Source organism: Cnephaeus nilssonii (genome assembly GCF_951640355.1).
Source record: "Cnephaeus nilssonii genome assembly, chromosome: 4".
NCBI lineage: Eukaryota > Metazoa > Chordata > Mammalia > Chiroptera > Vespertilionidae > Cnephaeus > Cnephaeus nilssonii.
In genome coordinates this window covers 21,177,161-21,200,661 of record NC_137075.1, presented here as the reverse complement: position 1 = coordinate 21,200,661, position 23,501 = coordinate 21,177,161, and the positions used below count along the sequence as shown (strand labels likewise).

The following is a 23,501-nucleotide window of genomic DNA, read 5'->3' as shown; positions in this document are numbered from 1 at the left end:
ACATATCTATATACATATACATAACCGCCAATGAAATTTTTAAAAAAATATATTTTATTGATTTTTTACAGAGAGGAAGGGAGAGGGATAGAGAGTTAGAAACATCAATGAGAGAGAAACATCAATCAGCTGCTTCCTGTACACCCCCCACTGGGGATGTGCCCGCAACCAAGGTACATGCCCTTGACCGGAATCTAGCCTGGGACCCTTGAGTCCTCAGGCCGACGCTCTACCCACTGAGCCAAACCAGTCAGGGCCCAATGAAATTTTGCTACCTTGAAATTATAGTCTCTTTTTCCTCCTTTGGTCTCCAGGAATCAGCTAATACTTAATTTTTATTTACTTGCCAGAGCTGTGGAATGATGAGCTTCAGTCAAGAAAAAAGAGGAAGGATCCTTTCAGTCCTGACAAAAAGAAGCCAGTTGTTGTTTCAGATATCCTTTTCCAAATTTCCTGGGTTTTTGTTGTTGTGGTGGTTGTTGCCTTATGAATACCTTTGCACTGTACATACCTTTATAACTCTTATTAGTATACACTGTCTTTGTTTGCAAGACCTGTAATAAGCAAAAGATAATTTATAAAACTGATTAAAGGCATAAGAATATAATTTAGATTAAGAGGGACAGGAGGAACAGAAATTTAGTTATAATCTCAACTTCAAAAATTAATATGGCTTTATAGTTCACAGGAGCTTTGATGTGAAATAGCTGTTTAGTATATAGCACAATTACATAATTCTTGTGTGCTTTTTAACATTTTTTAATGTTTCTCAACGTGGAGTGTCTTTAAATTAAATTAATATGTGCATGCAATCTTGGCATTCCTTATGGTACCTACCCTTTTCCCCTGACTTTTCCGCCATTTCAAAACAGTGACTAGGTTGGTGCTATATCTGACAATATATGTAGAATTAAGAGAATATGGTTAATAACATCTGAAGTATTGTAATATATTTATCTTGGTACTAAGGTTTTTGAAGAATAATTGAAGTCAGAAATCAGCATGCCAAGGAATTATGTCCAGAAATCATTATTCTATTCTTTGAAAAACAGCAGTTTGAAAGTATAATTTACAATGTGAAATTCTTACAGTTAAAATGTCCTTGACTTTTCAACGTCCATATATAGTTTATATGCTACAAGACCTTGATATTCTTGAAGACTGGACAACAATTCGGAAGGTATGATTAACAAGCAATGGAATACAAGTATATTTTTATAGTTTACTTTTTAAGATTCTATGGTTTTTCACTAGTACATTAAAATAGGATTATTATATTTATTTATTTTTTAAATATATTTTATTGATTTTTTACAGAGAGGAAGGGAGAGGGATAGAGAGCTAGAAACATCGATGAGAGAGAAACATCGACCAGCTGCCTCCAGCACACCCCCTACCGGGGATGTGCCCGCAACCAATGTACATGCCCTTGACCGGAATCGAACCTGGGACCTTTCAGTCCTCAGACTGACGCTCAAAATAGGATTATTATAAATATGCTTTGTCACAGTTTCTCTAAGGCAATTAACACTAATACAGATAACAGTGAATTGAAGGAGTATTTTGAGAGACATGTTAACATGTCTCTCAAACAGTTTTTTTTTTCTTGTAATAATGTCATTAATAATTTATGTAAAAGTACAGAAAAGTATTTATTTAGGTTGCCCCAAAGTAATAATAAATAACCATTTTGTGCCCAGTTCTTAGCCTGGTCCTGGCTCACAGAAGGCACTCAATAAATATTTATTGAATGAATGACAATGAAAATTTCAACCTTTGTTGTATGTTTTGCATTTTGTCATCAGAGATTCAAAAATTCTAGGATTTTCTGTGCTTGTTTGAAAGTGAAGCTTTTGTTTTCCTTAATTTTCCATTTTTAGAAACTTTTTAGTTGAAAATGAGAGATTATTTCAGGTATTAATAATATTTCCCAGAGAAAATATCATATATATATATATATATATATATATATATATATATATATATATATATATTTAAAAACTTAAAAATTTTTTTTTTAGAGAGAAAGAGAAACATTGATGTGAGAGAGAAACTTTGATTGGTTGCCTCCTGCATGCACCCTGACTAGGGATCGAACCATCAACCAGGGTATGTGCCCTGACCAGGAATCAAACTCGCCACCTTTTGGTGTATATGACCATACTCCAAACAACTGAGCCATACCAACCAGGGCTAAAACTGTTTTTATTTAGTGATTTTTAGAGAGAGAGAGATATCAACATGTTGTTCCACTTATGCATTCATTGGTTGATTCTTGTATGTGCCCTGACTGGGATTTGAACCTGCAAACCTTGGCGTATCGGACCATGCTCTAACCAACCGAGCTACCTGGCCAGGGCTCATATATATTCTTTATGGTCTTAGACATTAACAACTTATTAGAAGAGCTGAAGATTATATTTCACTGTGCTTGTTATTGAGCTTATCTCTCAGTGGTCACTGTATATGTTAAATAGATACCAAAATATACTTTGTGGACTCAGACAACGTTTTTCTTCCTTTTTTCCTCCTCAATTAGGCGATGGCTACACTGGGTCCACACAGAGTGAAAACAGAACGTAAGTCATTTAGTCTGAGCTCAGAAATCTTTATGGAGACTGTTGAATCAGGGTTAAGTCATCTACGTACAAAAGAGCTTCCCCTGTCAGTGGTTTCATTTAATCAGTACACACTATACCCAGAATTATGAGGAATCCTGTGGAGTCTTCGCCTCATATAAAAGTTCCAAGATTTGTGAATGAAATGTATTTCTTCTTTCAGTGTTTCAGCTACATTACTATTGATAATAGTGGATCAGTAATTTTAAAAGTATTTATTGAGTCTTTTTTTTTATGGGCCCAGTAATTCTCTAAGGGAGGTGTTTGGAGTCCATGCGAATCCTCTGGAATTGTGGGCACCATTTCTTCTGTGCCTGCATTTTCTGGGAGAGAAATTAGAGTGCTAGCAGTGTGATCCATCAGAAAAATTTACACACCACTAAGATTTACACATCTGATATACCTTAGTAAAATTTATATCCAATTACACTTTTTTGACTTTTTTTAAAAGTCTGAAAATCACTGCCGAGTTGAGGTCTGAGTCCAGCAACCACAAGAAATGAGTTCCAACAACAACCATGTGCCTCGAAGAGGACCCAGGGCCTCCAGCCCTGACCAGCACCCGCAGTGCAGCCTCGTGAGGCCCTGAGCAGAGGACCAGCTCACCTGTGTCTGCACCCAGCGAAATGTTTAAATTGTCAGTGTTTATTATGATTCCTTGGAACTCAGGCAGTGCCTAGTAGTTTCTCTTCATTTTCAGCTTTCTCAGATCAAAGTCCAGTTGGCTCTCTGAATCAGGATGTTTTACCAAGCAAAGGAGAAAATAGAGGAATATGTGACAGCCAGGAAGCAGGAGATTCAGCACACATGAGTCGGAGGACATTCTCGTGGTTGTGAAAGGGGATCCCAGAGTGTCACTTTGCAACAAGCCCTGATCATGGCAAGATGCCAGCTTTTTGTAGATTCCTTCAGGAGAGGTGTTTTCAAGAAAAACAACAACACACAAATAAATATAGATTGCCTCACATGTTTGAGTGTATAACACAGTGATTCACATATTTCTTATGGAGAGTCTGGACATGAATTAGTGATAGGTACATTATAAAAAATTAAGCAATCAGCATATCATACCAATACCCCCAAGAAGCAGTGTTTTAACTCCCGGGGAAACCTAAGTTGTTAAGGAAAAAAAATGCTATTATGTTATTGTACATTATTTACCACATTTACATTTAAAGTCATATTAATAAAACACAAATAAATTACTTAAAAAAAATCACTGCCAAAGTAGTGATGGACATTGTTGTCTAGGATAACTCTCTTTCGTGCCTTCTTTCACTGTATGTGAAATTTCTAATTCTTCTAAGAACAGTGAAGCTAGGTTTTTAAAATATATGTTTTAAATACTAAAAAGTACATTACAACAGATGAAATAATCTATAAGAGCGCAAATTCTATTTTATATTTAACCCAAGGATTAATCTTTAAACTTTATTATTAGGTCATGAAATTGTGGCAATACTATACTAAAATGCTTCCCTTAGAAATTAACTGGCAGGGTAACTCTCTAGGTTAACATTTTTTTTAAATAAATCTTTATTCAGATTATTACAGGCGTTCCTCTTTCCCCTCCCCCCCATAGCTCCCCTCCACCTGATTCCCCCCCCCCCATGCCCTTACCCCCCGCCACTGTCTTCATCCATAGTTGTAAGATTTTTGTCCAGTCTCTTCCCGCACCCCTCAGAGCCCCTCGCCCCTGAGAATTGTCAGTCCACTCCCTTTCTATGTCCCTGATTCTGTTGTATTCACCAGTCCATTCTGTTCTTCAGATTTTTTATTCACTTGATTTTTAGATTCACTTGTTTAGGTATGTATTTGATGTCTTTTTGTTGTTCATAATTTTTACCTTTACCTTTTTTTTCTTCTTCCTCTTCTTAAAGAATACCCTTCAGCATTTCATGTAATCCTGGTTTGGTGGTGATGAACTCCTTTAGCTTTTTCTTGTCTGTGAAGCTCTTCGTCTGACCTTCAATTCTGAATGATAGCTTTGCTGGGTAGAGTAATCTTGGTTGTAGGTTCTTGCTGATCATCACTTTGAATATTTCTTGCCACTCCCATCTGGCATTTTGAGTCATGAATTCCTTAGAGGATCTTACTATACTATTGCTTGTGTCTCCTCCCCATTTCTGTTGTCTGTAGCATTGTGCCCTGCTTGTTTTCTTCATGGCACTTACCACAATTTGTAATTTTTTATTTATTGTTTACATGTTTATCTGTCTCCTGACAGGATTGTAAGCTCAACAAAGGTCAGAATCATATTTCTTTTAGTCACAGTGCTTAGAAAACATTTTGTTGAATGAATGAATGAATGAATGAATGAATGAACAAACGAATGAATGAGTGAGTGAATGAATACTTATTGAACACCTTCTGCATATCAGGCACTACTTGAGACTCTGGGAATACAATGATACAAGAGAAGGACCCCCAGGAATTTGTTGGGGGAGGAAGAATAATATATATGAAAATAAATAATTAACAACATAATGACAAATTGTAATAATTGCTATGAAGGAAATATAATGTTGTGATGAAGATTAACTGAGGAGCTAGGGTGGTTGGAGAAGACTTTTCTGAGGGGGTGACATTTAAATGATAAAGAAGTGTCTACTTCATATTATACTCTTGACAGTGTTCTTTTGTAAAGAACATTTTTCTCTGCATGAGTTTACCTGATTAATGCCAAATCATTTCTAGGACATAAAAAATAAAGGAAGTTCTACTTAGGACATTTCCCTTTTAGGATCAAAGGCCCGGGGAACTCTTGGAATATCTAGTAAACTCCTTTTCTTTGGAATTGTCAGACAGCTGCTGGGGAGAAAATATGAAAAATATAATTTTCAATGGAAACATGGCAATTGATATTTTAACTTGTATTTAAAATTGGCCTTAGTAATTGATAGTGTCCTGCTTTCCCTTCTGGCACTTGCCTAGTTAATCGATGGTTTAGTGTACATTATTTAGCTTTGTTTAATACTTATACTGAAAATTTTGTGAATTATATTTAAAAAGTAAGAAATTAAATTTTCTTATTTCTATTAGATTTAGGTTATATAAGAAACATTTTTAGTGTTTTTTTCACATATATGCATGGTTGGTGTTAATTCTTAATGTTCTGCACTTTTGTTCTGACAGTGTCTTATTAATATAACAGTTTTTGAACTGATCCCTTTAGCACCTGTGAAACTGGAAAAACATCTGCACAGTGCTAGATCTGAGGAGGGAAGATTATATTACGATGGTGAATGGTATATACGTGGACAGACAATATGTATTGACAAAAAAGATGAATGTCCTACAAGGTAAAACGCCTTTATCATTTCAGTGTTTACAACATTGATAATAAATATTTGCTGCCTCCATAGTATATTCATAATTAGTTGCCTGTGGATCCTTTCTTTCTCTTAACATATGATTTGATTAACGTGTGTACACCAGTGTTACTCTTTATATACAAGAGTTGCATAGTACATGAACACAAGCATTAGCACAAGTGGAAATCTTGTAATTATTTAGTTAGGTGAGGGATGCTATTTGTTAATTCTTATAGTAGATGACCTTTAAGTCAGAGAATTGTGAATTTGACAGTGTACTTCCACATGTGTGGACCTATCAGTCCTCCCCTTTCTTCTTGGTGTGACAGTATTTTGGATAAGAAGAATTTGGACCAATTAAAGTAGGAAAGGAATGGAAAACTCATGAAAACTTTAAGAGTAACAGTAATTAAAGTATAACTTGAAAACTGAAAATAGTATTTTAAAATACTTAATCTGTCTAGGCTTAAATAAAGTTTATATAATTACTTATATAGCCTTCTAAGTTTTATCTGGTTGTGGCCTTTGAAAAATATTAATACTAATTACTGCTTTAATTCCTTCAGTAGTTAAAGATATAATTCTCAGAGTAGTAACCATCTAACATTAAGAAAATATCTTTCTAGATTTCAGTGGTAAGTAAAGTATAGAACAGTGATGGGCAACCTTTTGAGCTTGGTGTGTCAAACTTCGCCAAAAAACTGAGCATAACTCGGGTAGTGTGTCACTTTGAGGAAAAAACATTATTTCGCAAATGTTTGATCCTCAGGAGCAGCAAATGTTTCATCCTCGGCATGCAGCCGCCTCAGCGGCCGCGTGTCATCAGAAATGGCTACGCGTGTCAGTGCTGACACGCGTGTCATAGGTTTGCCATCACTGGTATAGAATATTCAACTTGCATTTAGTATAGAATGTTCATTTTCCAGATACAGTGGTTTTAATTGGATTGTAATTTCATCTTTAAATTTTTAGGATACCAGGAACATTATGTATAGAAACTTCTCTCAGAAGCTCATTAAGCTGATTACTAGGTTACTAGACGATACCCCTGGATTCTTGGCTTTCTCTTATTACTTTGGAAACATTTACTATTACTGAGTATAAATGTGGTTTAAAAAGATGAAATAGCAGAGGAGACAAACAAAAATCTATTTTTAAAAGGATTTCTATATTGGCATGAGTAGTGTCCAAAAAAATCTGTACAATTACCACAGGGGCTCTACACTGGGAATTAGGGATTAGCATTTAAAAAGATTTTCTACAGCCAAGACTGATATGAATTGGAGGTGTAATACCATATAAGTAGTGGTTTTAGTTCCACTCTGTTTTTTGTTGTTTTTTTGGGGAGGGTGTGGAGGGGTAAGGTGGGGATTGAATAGGAACAATGTATATTTATTTAATAGTTCTAATAATAAATCTCACCAACTATTAGAAAAAGAAAGAAAATGATCTATTAGGTGTTGCTAAATATGCTATTTTGACAAAATGACAGATGATTGTCAGTATTCTGGTAAAAGGCAATTAATTGTGTACCTGAATCTATTCTTGTCGTCCTGTTATTTTGATTTTATAGCTAGTACTTGGAAACGAGTAGAGGAAGAATATTGTGATTCATTCATTCATTCCTTTTTTTCCCCCCAATCCTTTTTAGTGCCGTAATTACAACAATTAACCATGATGAAGTTTGGTTTAAGAGGCCTGATGGAAGCAAATCTAAGCTTTACATTTCACAGCTACAGAAAGGAAAATATTCAATTAAACATTCATAATCATGATTTAAGTGTTATCTAAATCTACCTTATTAGTGTTACCAAATGTGATGTGCCATGGGAGTAAAAATGTATTCAATGACTTCAATATTCTCGCTGAATCATGAGAGACTGTGTATTTGTAGGTAGTATTCTAAGTAGACCTCATATTGATATGTTATTAAAAGAGACAGAAAAAATGTTTAATTGTGATCATTACATTTATTTACCTTTTCGGTCCAATGACCAATAGGTGTATATGGTAGGGGTTTCTTATTAAACGTTTTTATGCAGATCTGTGTTTAGTGAACTGTGTTGCTAAATGGCTAATTTTATCTGCATTTTTAAAAATTTTCCATATCTTTGTCACTCATTATGTGTTTGTAAATAAGCATCATAAAACGTTTCCTATAAATGGTTTGTACTAGTATATTAGCGTTTAATCAGGATTGAAATTAATCATATTTATGTATGTATATATGGCATTATCAGCTTGTTTAGAACTGATGGCCTTACTTTACAATCTTTTTTACCCAAAATTAAGCTATTGGGTTTGACAGCTAAAAGGAGCACTTTTGTAGACTAGTAGCTTTCCTTCTCGTCTTCTTTGATTGTATGGTGGTGACCTATTTTTACAAATGATACTTAATGTTAATTAGTAAAATTAGTGTCAAGTAATAACATGCTTCTATGTGTATTTCTCGTGAGCCTTTAGAGAGCAGGTGTTTATGCTGCAGCATAAGTGGTGGACAGTAACTGACAGTATTGTGGTGCTTGCTGTGCATTCTGATCTTCAAAACAGATTTTTAGTAAGCATTTTCCAGAGGTAAAAGTAGTTCCTTTTACTAATTTTATTCCTAGGGCAAAATAGACAGGGGTAATTTCCCTGAATTCTCAAATTAGAAATTTTATCTACACTTCTACTAAATTCTATACTTTAAGGGCACTTGGTGCAATTTAGAAAGTATTGGCCTCTCTTCTCTTAGCCACATTCAAAATTAATTTCTAAAGCCTCAGGAACAGTACAAATAATCGAAACCCTCAATATGGCAGCACGGTTGGCTGTAGTGTATATTAGGGTACAACCAAATCAAGTATTCCTGGTGGTCTTGTGCACTTTAATGTCTGTTATAGTGAGACTTAAGAGGATGAGGAAGAGATCTACTTATTAACACTTAGGGCAGGAATATCTGCATTATTCCGTTTGTTTTCTTACTATTTTACCTCTGCAAACAGCTTCCTGTGTGGATCACTACTTCACAGTTGCCAAATGTTAAAATATTTGACATCTGAAATTCATTATCAGTAAAGTTATGTACTTTGTTCTGTTTCTAATTAACTGTGGCAAATGTACATAATGTCGTAATCTGATAGTATTTGACAGTACTTATGTATACAATATTTCATAAGCATTTTTAATAAGATTTGTATTTTTAAATTTAGTATATAATAAAAAGATGTGTTTGAGTGTCATTTGTAGTGTCTTGAATTACTTGTGTATAAGTTCTTTATTATTTATAATCTGTCTACTTCTAAGAAGGATTTGAGCCAATTTATATTAATAGATACAGAGTGTTGAACAAATGTTTTTGCTTCCCTAAAGCACAATTCAACCTCTATTGGGGCATATTTAGACACATAAGATAGCTAACTTATACTTAATTTTAAAATATGCATGTGTTTTACTTTAATAAAAGCATACTGTATAAGTTCTGAAATTCTAAATAGAAAGTTTTGATATTAATTAATTAATTTATTTATTAATTTTGAGAGTATGTTTATTAAAGCTAGGGACGGTGAAACAAAGGAAGGGCTTAGGGTAAAAGAGGCAACAGAGCCTAGGCGGTGCTCTGCTCTGGTGTCTGGAAAGGTTGGAGGGAAGAACTAAGCCATGCTGGGGCTGCTTTTCGCGGACTGGGAATCGAGAGAAAAGGGGGCCTTGGAGACAGCTCCCGGGGGTTAGCTCGGGACTAGCTGGTGCTGCTCGTTGCTCTGCTGGTCGCAAGTCTCCTAGGGACCCTTAGGTTTGTTAGGAGAGAAAAGTAAAGATGCATGCCTGAGAGGAAAAAAAGGCATGGGCGTGCTCCTGAGAGAGCCCACGCTGGGCCTTTCTCTTGAGGGTTCTTACCTGTTTTCTAAAGGTAGGGATTGTAGAGGAGGTCTTAGACGAGGATCTCAATAAAATCTCATCAGCTTTTTGCTGATGCACCAAAACGATATTCTCCTGACTTCATCCATCCTTGGGTGTGGTTGGCACAAAAGGCACTAATGGGATTTCTGCTACCTGTCTTCAGGAGTAGGATGATTTACACTTTTCCTCCTTCTGGTTGGGGAGGAGAAGTGTAAATCATTGACTCTCAAGTGTCTTTGGTTAGGGAAGATAGGATTTTGCAATTTACTAGATGGCTATAAACTGCTTGGCTGTTTAACTATCTGTCTCAGTTTCCCTATTCCACTTGTCCTGACTTACCTGTCTCATTACCTCCTCAGATACTTCACTGAAATATTTTAGAGATGATGAGGGAGGACAGTCTGGCTTCAGTAACTGTTTCCTGCTGATGAAGGTCATGGTCCCTGCCTGTGTAGAGTATGGAAGTCTCTCCCTGCCTGATCTAAGGGCAACAAGGGAATGGGATCCAAGACGAACAGAGAAATTGTTAGCTGATTCTTCTAAAGCAGAGATGGGCCAGAAGCATCATCCCCTTGGTTCGGAATTATTGCATCCTGGGGACTGATTATGAGACCTCCAAAACCAGGATTTGGGGCATGGGATGAAGCGTCAATTCCGTTATTCCTTAGAGTTTTATACATCTCGTCCAGTTTAAAGGTATGATTTGAAAGTTTATTTTTAGAAATCTGTAATTTAGAATAAGTCAGAGTTCTTCCCGTGGCTTTTTCTAAATACATAACACATTTGCAAATGCATCAGCAGAAGTGACATGGTTATAGAAATACAGGAAAATCCTTGTCTTCTAATAGAGTGGAAAAAGAACCAATTTCCAACTCTGTATTAACTTACTTTTGATATTTAAATTCATTGACCTAATTAAATCCATTATTCAGCTTAACCATATAATTCTCCCTCAAGATTTCTATTCACAAACCTACAACTTTCACAGACCTTCTAGAAAGGGAGTTTTTATTTTAAAAACTGACTATGATTTAACATATTTACTTTCAAAACTTTAATATTTATATATACCTATTTCATAATATTGATACTGATTTGTGTAAGCTTATGCTCACTACGACTATAGAATATATATATACTAGAGGCCCGGTGCATGAAATTCATGCACGGGTGTGTGTGTCCCTCAGCCCAACCTGCACCCTCTCCAATTGGACCCCTCGAGGGATGTCCGACTGACTGTTTAGGCCCGATCCCTAATCAGGCAGTCGGACATCCCTTTCACAATCCAGGACTGCTGGCTTCCAACTGCTCGCCTGCCTGCCTGATTGCCCCTAACCACTTCTGCCTGCCAGCCTGATCTCCCCCTAACCACTCCCCTGCCAGCCTGATCAATGCCTAACTGCTCCCCTGCTAGCCCGATTGTCCCCAACTGCCCTCCCCTGACAATCCGGTCACCCCTAAATGCCCTCCCCATGCATATTCCCTCTTTATTAGATAGGGTTTTTTCTTTAACATATTGGACAGCCCTAACTGGTTTGGCTAGGTGGATGGAGCATCGGCCTGCAGACTCAAGGGTCCCAGGTTTGATTCTTGTCAAGGGCATGTACCTTGGTTGGGGGCACATACCCAGTGGGGAGTGTGCAGGAGGCAGCTGATCGATGTTTCTCTCTCATAGACATTTCTAGCTCTCTATCCCTTTCCCTTCCTCTCTGTAAAAAAATCAATAAAAAATATATATTTTTAAAAGAAACATTTAAGATTCCTCCATATCTGCCTGGCTGGTGTGACTCAGTGGTTGAGACCCCAGGCTGCCGCCGCTGGCAGGGGATCATGCCATGGGGGTGGTGCGTACCCCTTCCAGGCTGAAACCCCAGCCCAGGCTGCCGAAGCTGGCAGGGGATCGGGCTGTGGGAGTGAATTTGTTTTTGTTTTTAATAAAGGGTCAGGCAGGCCTCTGGGCAGCATTCCGCCTGGCTGCTTACTCTGCAGGCTCTCAGCAGCAGCCCTCCCTGAGACTGGGGGACTCCGGCAGGGCTGAGAGGACTGGGCGCTGCCATCTTGTGGCTATGGGCGCCGCCATTTTTGTTGTGGAGTGACGGTTAATTTGCATATTACTCTTTTATTAGATAGAGTATATATATCTTTAAATATATTTTATTGATTTTTTTTTTACAGAGAGGAAGGGAGAGGGATAGAGAGTTAGAAACATCCATCAGCTGCCTCCTGCACACCTCCCACTGGGAATGTGCCTGCACCCAAGGTACATGCCCTTGACTGGAATCGAACCTGGGACCCTTCAGTCCACAGGCCAACGCTCTATCCACTGAGCCAAACCAGTTAGGGCTATAATATATTTTGTTATTGGCAGTTTGCTGTTAGACTTCTAGTGAAAAGGTCTAGCGGAATTGTTAGAATCTGTGAAGTGTGATGTAGCTGCTGTTGCTGCTATTATGTTTAGATCAGGATCATTTTAAGGGCCTTTCCTGTCACAGCTCCCAGTATTTCATGTTCAGTTCACCCCTTCCTACAATCTCCCATTTAAAAATCCAATCACAGCTAATCCAATTTATTGCTAATAATTACTAACAAACAGCATTGGTATACTCCTCATTCTGTCCCTTTCTCACTGTTCATTTTGGTAGGCTGGGCACTAAGTACTTTTTATTGCAGCCTCCCTCATATAAAAGTTGTTCTGAGATACATATTGTTACTCAGAACTCAAATACCACTGACAGAGCCGTGTACATACACCTCATTGATAGTTACTTAAAAAGAAGAACAGGGATGTTGGCTGTCATTTCTAAGATTTTCTCTTTGGACCCAGTAAGTCCTATACACTAAAATGGAACTAAGATGAAGTTATAAGGTAAGGAAAATGGATGTAGGAAAAATGAATATAGTAGTTAGGATTTATGTAGTCTCTTGCCAATTTGGAATGTACACTATTTTAATTGCTGAAGATAAGGAAATTAAAATATTTTTAAAGAATACAAAAGCTCAGAATCGGGGGAGAGAAAATGCATGTTCCTTATATTGTCTTTATGAATGAACTACAAGGATTGTGGCTCTTGTGTCAAGTGGAATTCCCTGAGGCAGTTTCCCCTGTTGTTCACTGTGGCCCAGAGTCTTGCCCTTTACTTCACAGGCCCAGAAACTTGAACTTTATATGTATGTCCTGTTGTGGGCTGAATTGTGTCTCCACATTCATATGTGAAAGCCATCACCCTTGGTACCTTACAATGTGACTGTATTTGGCGATAGTACCTTTAGAGATGTGATTAAGTTAAAGTGAAGCTGTTAGGTTGGGGCCTAATCCAATCTGACTAATGTCTTTATAAAGAAGAGGAAATTTGGACATCAGAGGAAAGACCAGGCGAGGATACAGCAGGAAGGCAACTATCCGCAAGCCACGGGGGAGGCCTCAGAAGAAACAAAGCTTTGGACACCTTGATTCTGGACTGGTAGCCTCCAACTGTGAGAAAATAAGTTCTGTGGGTTAGGCCATCCCGTTATGGCAGCCCAAGCAGACTAATACGTGCCCCAAGGTGACAGCTCTGGGGAAGTTAGACCAACTCACGGGATTGAAATGACAGCTGAGTGTCCACTTAATAATTTACGTTGGGAAGCGTAACTGAGAAGGAGAACACTCTTCAAGTTGCTATTTGGCACATTCCTTCTAGGAAAATCAATGTGAAAGCAAACTTGTCACCAGAAGAAGATTTCTTTATTTTGGAGAAACCAGTAGTCACCTGTCCTCTGGTGAGGGTACCCGCTTCCTGGTATTGTGCTGGACACACTGCTATACTCTTAATGTTCACTTTGTTTTTTCCTAGTGGCCTATTGATTGAGCTCTCTCCTCTGTTAAGGTGCTGTGCAGGCCTGGCCCACAGCCCTCTCTAACTTCTTTCTAAACCATTTGCTTTGCTATTCTAGCCAGTGTATTGACCAGTGTGGCCCCTGACTCATGGGCAGCCAGTGATAATAATACTTACAATTTGAGTGTTTGCCATGTGCCAGGAACCGTATCTATATATATAAAAGCCTAATAAACCAAATGACCGAACAACCAGTTGATGAGTTGCTATGATGTGCACTGACCACCGGGGACAGATGCTCAATGCACAGGATCGGGCTTCCTCCTGTCTGGATCGGGCCTGCAGGGATTGGGCCTGTGGGGATTGGGCTCCCTCCTGTCTGGATCAGGCCTGCAGGGATTGGGATTAGGCCTGTGGGGATCAGGCCTGTGGGGATCGGTCTGAAACTGGCTATCAGATATCCCCCGAGGGATCCCAGATTGCGAGAGGACGCAGGCCAGGCCAAGGGACTCCACCGATACACAAATCTGTGCACCGGGCCTCTCGTTTAATGTATAAATGAAAAGTCATTTAATATTGTTCATATTTAAAACAATGAACACAAATGTAAGAATTCTGATGTGATTACTCTTTATAAATTTACTAGAGGCCTGGTGCACAAAATTCGTGCACAGGGGTGTGTGTCCCTCAGCCCAGCCTGCACCCTCTCCAATCTGGGACCCCTCGAGGGATGTCCGACTGCCCGTTTAGGCCCAATCCTACCAGGAGGAAGGATCCTACCTGGTAGGATTGGGCCTAAACGGGCAGTCGGACATCCCTCTCACAATCCAGGAATTGCTGGCTCCCAACTGCTCGCCTACCTGCCTTCCTGATTGCCCCTAACCGCTTCTGCCTGATTGATGCCTAACTGCTCCCCTGCCAACCTGTTTGCCCCTAACTTCCCTCCCCTGCAGGCCTGGTCCCCCCCAACTGCTCTCCCCTGCAGACCTGGGTCCCCCCCAACTGCCCTTCCCTGCAGGCTCGGTCGCCCCCAACTTCCCTCCTCTGCCCTCCCCTGCAGGCTTGATTGCCCACAACTGCCCTCCCTTGCAGGCCTGGTCCCTCCCAACTGCCCTCCCCTGCTGGCCATCTTGTGGCAGCCATCTTTGACCATATGGGGGCAGCCACCTTGTGTGTTGGAGTGATGGTCCATTTGCATATTACTCTTTTATTAGATAGGATCATATACTAGAGGCCTGGTGCATGAATTTGTGCATGGGAGGGGTCCCTCGGCCTGGCCGGCGATTGAGGCCTATTGGGGGGATGGCCAGCCAGGGGGAGGGACCCTGGGAGGTTGGCCAGCTGGCCCCCCAATCGGTGCCTATTGGGGCCAGCCGGCCAGGGGGAGGGGCTGCGGGAGGTTGGCTGTGGGAGCGCACTGACCACCAGGGGCAGCTCCTGCGTTGAGCGTCTGCCCTCCTGTTGGTCAGTGCATGTCATAGCGACTGGCCGACCAGTTGTTCCCGTCGTTCTGGTCGTTCAGTTGTAACAGCCGCTTAGGCTTTTATATATATAGATTAGGACTTTCTGGTCATGTTTTTCTGAAGGTATGAGAGGCAAAAATCCTGTGGCAGGATTTATATATTGAGAGTGCTAAAGCTGAGCTGATTATCTCAAGTTGCTAATCTTTCTGAAAAAAAAATGTGTTATATCTATCTAAAAAGCAACTATAAGTATAAAATTTCTTTGTTCCTGTACTTGAAGCTAAATGTATTCTTTTTAAAGACACATTTTGTTATTAAAGGAAGTTCAAGGGGATAAGTTATGCAATAACAGTGTTTAAAATTTCTTTTTTTTTTTGGTATCTAATATAGGTTTGAGGTGGGTGACCTTGTCAGGAGACTGTTGCATTCTCTTGAAGAGAGAAGTGCCACATGGTAGCATTTCACCTCTGCTAGTCAAGATGATAGTTTCTGTTAAACTGCTTAGGAGACCAGGCCTTTAAGCAGAGGCTACACTACATCTACTAGTAGAGGGACGTTGAAAAAAATACCGTATTTCATTTATTAGTATTTAAATAAATACATTTATTAGTGAAAGAATTTAAAAAAGGCATTGTTAATGGCAAAGATAGTACTTCCACTTGTTTGATGATGAATTTATGATTTCCTTATACTTAAGTACATCGATGGGTAGCAAAGTTATTTTTTAAAAATATGTTTTTATTGATTTTAGAGAGAGAGGAAGAGAGATATAGGAACATTGATGAGAGAGAAACATCCCGGGTGTGTGCTCTGACTGGGAATTGAACTGTGATCTCCTGGTTCATAGGTCAATGCTCAATCACTGAGCCACACCGGTCAGGCAAAACTTTTTTTTTTTTTTATAAGACTTCAGACACTGTATCAATTACTGACTACAGCAGTTTTTTATTTGTCCATGGTATTAAGTTATATTTTATCAATGTACTTCTATAATATGTTTATATTATAACATTATCCACTACACCACTTTGATTGGCCAGGGCAACCTCATTCTTTCTAAGGACTGTGTGGTTTTCATTTTTATGGAATAGCCACATGTAATTCCATGGTATGCAATATCAGCCCAACATTGATGGAATATTTAGGTTCCTTTTCTCTCTCCTTTCTTCCCTCCTTCTCTTTCTTCTTATCACACAAGGCTGAAGTGAATACTCTTATATATACCATATTTTCCGGTGTATAGGACAACTGGGCGTATAGAAGATTATCCTGGGTTAAAAAGTCGTCTTATACGCCGGAAAATATGGTACATCTTTGACCATTGGAAAGAACATATTTGTGGCATAAATTTCAAGAATTGCTTGATCAAATGGTAGGGGAATTTTATATTTTATTAGATATTGCCAAATCTTCCTGCAAATAAATTGTACCACTAGCAGTAACTGAGGATGTCTATTTTTTCCTTATCATCAGAAAAGATGATTCTGATCATTAATTTTCAGGATCATTCTTTCACCTTCTCTTTAATTGTTTGTTTTGCTTCAGGCTGCATGCTAAGTCCTCACCCAAATCCTTTGAGAAGTTTTCACTCACTTCTTTGATGTCAGCTACCACCTGTGGCCTGACAGTTGCAAATCTAAATCTCTACTCTCACACCAGTTACATATTTCAGGTTGTCTGCTCAGCATTTCCATCTGTTCCTTATACTTTTAAAAATTAACACACAAAACCAAAGATTAGCTCTTCTTTATATCTCTCCCCCAACCCCACATGTACTCCTTTTTTGTTCCCACCCTTGATTCATACTACCATCCCTCCAAACTCAGACCTTGGAGAGGCTGTGGCAGGTGGTTAAATTCCTGGACCTCATGGACTTTGGAGCAAGACTAACTGGGTATGAACTCTGCCATTTATCTGCTGTATGACCTTGGGAAATTTCTTAACCTTTGTGTGCATCACTATCCCCATCTGAGAATGGAAAGAATAATACTTAGTACTTCATAAGGCTGTGGTGAGGAATTGATATATGCCATGTGCTTAGCACAGTGCCTGTTACATGATAAATCCTATGTAAGGGCTATTTATGTATTTTGACTCCTCACATCTATTTAATTTTAAATAGATTAACCTATAGATTTTAACTCTGTAATCAAACTTTTTTCTCCAGTCCCACTGATGCTGCCTAGTTCAAGCCTCTAGTACAGGGGTCCTCAAACTTTTTAAACAGGGGGCCAGTTCACTGTCCCTCAGACCGTTGGAGGGCCGGACTATAGTTTAAAAAAAACCATGAACAAATTCCTATGCACACTGCACATATCTTATTTTGAAGTAAAAAAACAAAACGGCAAAAACACCCGCATGTGGCCCGCGGGCCGTAGTTTGAGGACGCCTGCTACATTTTACCAGGATGATTATAATGGCCTAATCTTGCTTCTTATCTTTTCCCTCTATAGCAAATGTTATATTTCTAAAACCCAGAACTGATTTTTTTTTTTAACTTCCTGCTGGACTTCAATTCTTTTACCTACCCAGTACTAGCACTCCAGTTCCACTTTTTCCAGGAAATACTTTTCCCAACCACGTGGTTCCAATGGGAGCATCCATTTCTCTCTTGCTCCACCAATCTTGGTTATAGTTGTTTAGACTAGGTGGGCATGAAACTCAGCTGTCCCAGGGAGAAACCTTCCCTGGGATCTTTCCAGCTACAGCTGTGGAAAGATAACCAGTCTCCCTTTCATGTTGAAACTGGGAAGGCAAGAAAGTTTGGGAATTATAGGCAAGTAAGTTTCCTGCCCTGTGGAGTAAGATGACACAGCTGAAGAGAAGAGAGATGGATAGATAATTTCTTGGCATTGAACTCCTACTTCCAGCTAACTCATAGTCCACCTGTACACCAATCTTCCTCATGTGACATGAGGTCTTCTAGTAAATTACTCCTTTTCTAATTTTTTATTGAATTTATGGGGTGACATTGATTCACAACATCATACAGGTTTCAAGTCCCCCTTTTCTACTTTTTAAAATCTGGGTTTCTGACTCTTGCAACATTTATTAGGGACACAGGACTTCATATTCTGTTGATTTCCATCTTAAAAATCATAATAAACATTTATAATCACATCACCCATTCAAGGAATGAAAAATAAAGGTATTGGTAGAATTGTAGATGTACATGTAAAAAGGAGAGAAGCAGTCCCTGACAACTAGGAACCACCTGGCACTTGCTGCTTGTCCTCATGTTCTCCTGTTGAACATAAACAACCTCATAAAACAGCAGCATCAAACAAGGCCGCTCTGTGACTGTGTTGGGAGTGAGACAAAAAAAAAAACACTTCCACCTCATAATCTTGCCTAAGTGTAGATAAACAAGGTCAGTCTACAAAGCACAAGAATACTAAACCTCCCCCTTTTTTGACTAATATGAATGACTGCTGCTTCTTTACCAATACATTCCTTTTGCCTTGTCAATAAGATTTATTAAGATACCTAATCATGGAATTGTCCCCACTTCCTGACAGTAATCTATCCAGAGCAAAGCCCTACTTCCTTGAGCACAACCCAAAACCTCCCACTACAAGCCCAAATCCTGTAAGTCCTTTCTAGCACCTTCTTTGGACTAAAGTTACTTAAGCATATTCTGGACAGTTTTCTGGGAGCTTCCAGTATGTAATCTTCTATAATAATAAAAGCGTAATATGCAAATCAACCAAACGGCCGAACAGCGGAACAACCGTCCGGACTCCCTTCCGGACGAAGCCAGGGCTGCGAGGGCCAAGGCAGCAGGGGCTGCGAAGGCCTACTCTTGCACGAATTTTGTTATAGTTATAACTAGAGGCCCGATGCACAAAAATTTGTGCAAGAGTAGCCTTCCTTCTGGCTGCTGGCACTGGCTTCCCTCTGGCACCCAGGACCTGGGCTGGCTTACCTGTAGGCCCGGCTTTGTCAGAAAGGACGTCCGGAAGGACATCTGGTCTAATTAGCATATTACCCTTTTATTATTATAGATGATGGATAAAACACACAGTAGGCTTTGATTTTCAGTCATGTTATAGAAAAATCATAAAAGAAAGCCAAAGTCCAAGTATTTCCTGAAAGACATTTGTACTGCAATCTTAGTACTTTGCTCTCCAAACCAGAAAATAATGTATTTCTGATACATTAAGCACAGGCTGTCTGTCTCCTGGAAATGTAAAAGCTGTAGTACCACTGTATTTTGATTAAAACCTGAAGGTGGCAGTAAATTCCTATAAGACTTAGATGCTTAGTTTAGAATTTGTATTTTTCCTTCTGTTTATTCAAAATCGTATAATGAGACTGTAGTTCCATTTAATTGAAATGTGTACTAATTAAGAGATGCTTAGGAAGAAGATAAAATTCTAAACAAGGATTATATTGTTATTACTATTTACTGACTGCAAAGAACTCACCATGTAAAAGGCTTAGGAACATTGCAACATATACGTATGCTATAGCGTTACTATAGAAACAGAGTATGTAATTAAATAAAAAGAAACTTTTAATACAAGTCAAAGTGCTCTAGCATTAAATGGACAGTTTATATTTGTCTATTAAATTTATAACCCTGTTGTAGGCTTTTGTCCCTCACTTCCCCAATTTTATCCTCAAAAGTTTATTTTACTTTTTATCCTCAACATTTTAAAAAGATTCTTGTATAGTTGTGTTTTTACCCAATAATCTACTTAAAATCAATAGAATCTCTACATTATTAATCAGGAATATCCTAAGTGATAATTATAATACAAATAGCAAGTCAATAAATACTAATTCATATTGGAGAGTGAATTAGTCTATTGATCTTTTATATGAAGATCTAGAAGTAGATTATTTCATAGTTCCTTCTATAAGGAGCTAAACATTGATTGGTACATTGAATTATACCAAAAATTAAAGTGAGGTATAGTGACCTCAGTATATAGGCACAAGATTATTAGAGCTTTGAAAATTAGAAAGTATATAATTTCTATAATATTTCTAGATACAGTTAAGATAAACAGGTACTGCCTGGACAGCATGGCTCAGTGGTTGAGCGTCGACCTGTGAACCAGGAGATCATGTTTCTATTCCTGGTCAGGGCACATGCCCAGGTTGTGGGCTCGATCCCCAGTGTGGGATGTGCAGGAGGCAGCCAATCAATGATTCTCTGTCATCATTGATGTATCTCTCCCTCTCTGAAATCAATAAAAATATATTTAAAAAAATAAACAGGTACTGTATGTAAATACACTAAGTTAATTTATTCCAGAAATATTGATACCTGTTCATAATAAAATATTTCTAAAAATGTTATTTTTAATATAAAAATATTCTCAATAATTGTAAATAATGAATCCATTTCATTTTCAAATAATGTTTAGATTTGTTTGTAATAGTTGAAAACTCTTTTTTGTTTTGTTAATAATCCTCATCTGAGGATATATATTTTGTTTGTTTGGAGAAAATGAGACTTTTAATAACACTCTTGAGAGCGGGTGCCCATTATACAGGATCACAGGTGGGGCAAGAGCATAGCCTATTTATTTAGACCCTCCTCCAGTTCCTCATTGGCTGAGGACTGTTTGGTCACCTATTTCCTAATAGGCCGCCTAGGTCTTGCTGCCTCCCATTGGGTTATTTTAAAAAATGGGCTGGGGCGTTCTCTAGTTGCCTCCACCTCCTTTTGTGGGAATCTTCCTAGGACATCCTCTCTCCCCACCCCCACATCCTGTTTGCTGTGGGGAAATTCAGCAGCCACCAGGCCACATGCTGTTTCTTTTCTGTGAAGATAAATCAGAGGCATATTTCTTACAAAGTCCCCCCTCTTTTTCTTACACTGATTCTATCTTCATTACCTGTTCTAAAACCTGTTGGCTTTCACCCACCAGAAACTCTTAGCTAGTCATATTTCTGTCTGTGTGTCTATAATGTAATTTTGGCTTTCTATTTCTTGGGGACTTTAGTTTGCTCTTCCCTGGTTTATGAATAATAGGGACAAAGATTATATGGGGAAGTAGGGATTACAGGCTTGGGGAAGTAAGCTATACAGGCTGGGTTGGGACTCCATTGTTTGGGCAACAAGGTTAATATTTCCATGATAATGGGCAGTTCTTGAATGAGAAGGAGCCACATTCCAAGGTTGACTTCCAGCCTGGTTGGTATGCCCTTTCTTTTAAGAGAAAGGGCAATCATGGTAAACAGCATAATTAATATTTCCCATTACCATAACTAGTCCCCAATATTCTGTTTTTCTCCATAACCCTGGGAGGAACAGATCTGTAGAAGTACCCTCTAGCAGTGAAGTGGGGGCACTCCTGTTTTTATAAAGGAAAATAAAATAGTATTTTCACATTAAAGCCACTGAAGGTTGGTGAGTTGTCCTGAGGATATTTTTTCCATTGATTTTTAGAGAGAGTGGAAGGGAGGGGAAAGGGAGAAAGAAAGACAGACAGACATCGATGTGAGACACATTGATTGGTTATCTCTTGCATGCACACCGATGGGGCTGGGAATGAACCTGCAACCCAGGTACATGCCCTTGACTGGAATGGAACCTGTGACCTTTCAGAGCATGGGCCAATGCTCAAACCACTGAGCCACGCTGCCAAGGCAAGCTGAAAATGTTGTAAAAGTCTTGTAACTATAGATTCTGTATAATTTAGTGCTGTTTTAACTTATGATACTTGAATTCTTTTTTTCAGTAAATGTAAATAGAGTTCCCTTATGTGTCATCGCCAGCTTAAAACCTATGTATCAAATGAAGTCTGCATTATTTTGTATTGACTAGTGGTCGTTAATAATAATGGCTGCCAGCAGAGGGCGCTTTGAGGTTTATATATTAGAATTCCAAACATTGGTGGCAGAGTCTAGACTGGATTGTCTCCAAACTTTTTCTGAGTAAAGGCACTTCTAACATTTCTTTATTCCCTATGATTTCCTGTCTCATTTTACAAACTTCCAAACTGTGGCAAGGGATAAGAAGGCCATCTAAAAAAACAACAACAATAGTTTCCAGCTTACAACACAAAACAGGTGTGTAAGAGATGGTCCTGTATGACCAAACCTGAGGGAGGCAGGAAACGTCCTGGATTTTTCCTTCCAGCCCCTTTCAAATTCCAGCACCACTGTCAGCAGTTCTCCCCTAGAGATCTGTATAAAACCCAGAGAGAAAAGCATGGAGTTTATCAGCAATGTAAAGTATATAGGAAATATACTCAATAATATTGAAATAACTATGTATGTTATCAGAGGGGTATTAGACTTACTGAGGTGACCATAAGTTGTTACACCTGAAACTAATATAATATTGTATGTCAACTGTAGTTGAAAATTTAAAAAATAAAAAGAACATGCAGTTTAAAAACACTCTAATTTAGTCAATAAGGAAGTAAATACCAAATGGAAAAGAGAAAGCCCAAGTGGGGACCAGTGCCGAGGTTGCCTCTGGATGACTGAGGGCAGTGATTTTCATAATTTTTGACAGGAACACATCTTAACACATAAGTGTGTATGCACAACACAAATACCACATGCATACACATCTTAAGCAAAATATCTTGAAACAGCATTTATCTTCATAATCTAAGAAGGAGGTATATATAATTTTTAAATACTTAAATATAGAAACTAAATTCTAACAGGGATTTTTAAGGAACATGACAAACTTGATTTGGAAATGTATATGGAAGAACAAAAGGCCAAAATTAGCCAAAACACTTCCAGAGACAAACAAGGTAAGGAGGTACCTCCTTACCAGATATTTGAATTTTAATAACGATTTAGTAATTAAAATAGTGAGGTATTCATATGATTTCACTCATATGTAGAATCTAAACAGCAAAATAAATGAACAAACAAAATAGAAACAGACTCAGACGGAGAATAGACTGATGATTGCCAGAGGGGAGGGGTTTGGAGAGCTGGGTGAAAAAGTGAAGGGATTAAGAACCACAAATTGGTAGTTACAAAATAGTTATAGGGATGGTAACTACAAAATAGTCATAGGGAATCTACACTAATAAAAGAGGAACATGCAAATTGAACGCCCCTCAGCTACACCCACCAGCCAATCAGGAGCAAGTATGCAAATCAACCCAACAAAGATGGTGGTGGCCACGGAGCTGGAGCAAGCAGGAGGCTTGGGTTGCCCCCGGTGACAGAGGAAGCCAAGCTTCCCGCCCATCCTGGCTGCCGCTGAAGGAGTGGCTGGGGACCTGGGTTGCCAGGAGCGACCCAAGCTTCCAGCCCGCCCTGGCCTCCACTCAAGGAGGGGCTGGAAAAAAAAAAAAAGGAGGGCCTGGGAGCCTGGGTCGCCGGCAGCACGGCCAGCCTGAAAACGGCCCTCAGTCCCTCACCCAGGCTGGCCACACCCCCATGGAGTAAGAGTGCCTGCTGGGGGACTTGGCGAGCCTGCAAACA

General features: G+C 38.9%; 1 protein-coding gene across 2 annotated transcripts in view; it reads left to right on the top strand.

The window, feature by feature from the left end:
* BRMS1L (BRMS1 like transcriptional repressor) overlaps nucleotides 1–9,153 on the top strand; it is a 43,346-nt gene extending 34,193 nt beyond the window's left edge. The window contains exons 6-10 of one of the 2 annotated variants that reach the window (XM_079769712.1): nucleotides 351–434; nucleotides 1,116–1,180; nucleotides 2,540–2,579; nucleotides 5,794–5,920; nucleotides 7,584–9,153. In XM_079769712.1, coding sequence (XP_079625838.1) covers nucleotides 351–434; nucleotides 1,116–1,180; nucleotides 2,540–2,579; nucleotides 5,794–5,920; nucleotides 7,584–7,701 — 434 coding nt within the window. In that variant the 3' untranslated portion in view covers nucleotides 7,702–9,153. Of the gene's footprint in view, nucleotides 1–350; nucleotides 435–1,115; nucleotides 1,181–2,539; nucleotides 2,580–5,772; nucleotides 5,921–7,583 lie in introns of both variants that reach the window. The other variant, XM_079769711.1, reaches the window with a different exon arrangement.
* The last annotated feature ends 14,348 nt before the right edge of the window (nucleotides 9,154–23,501 follow it).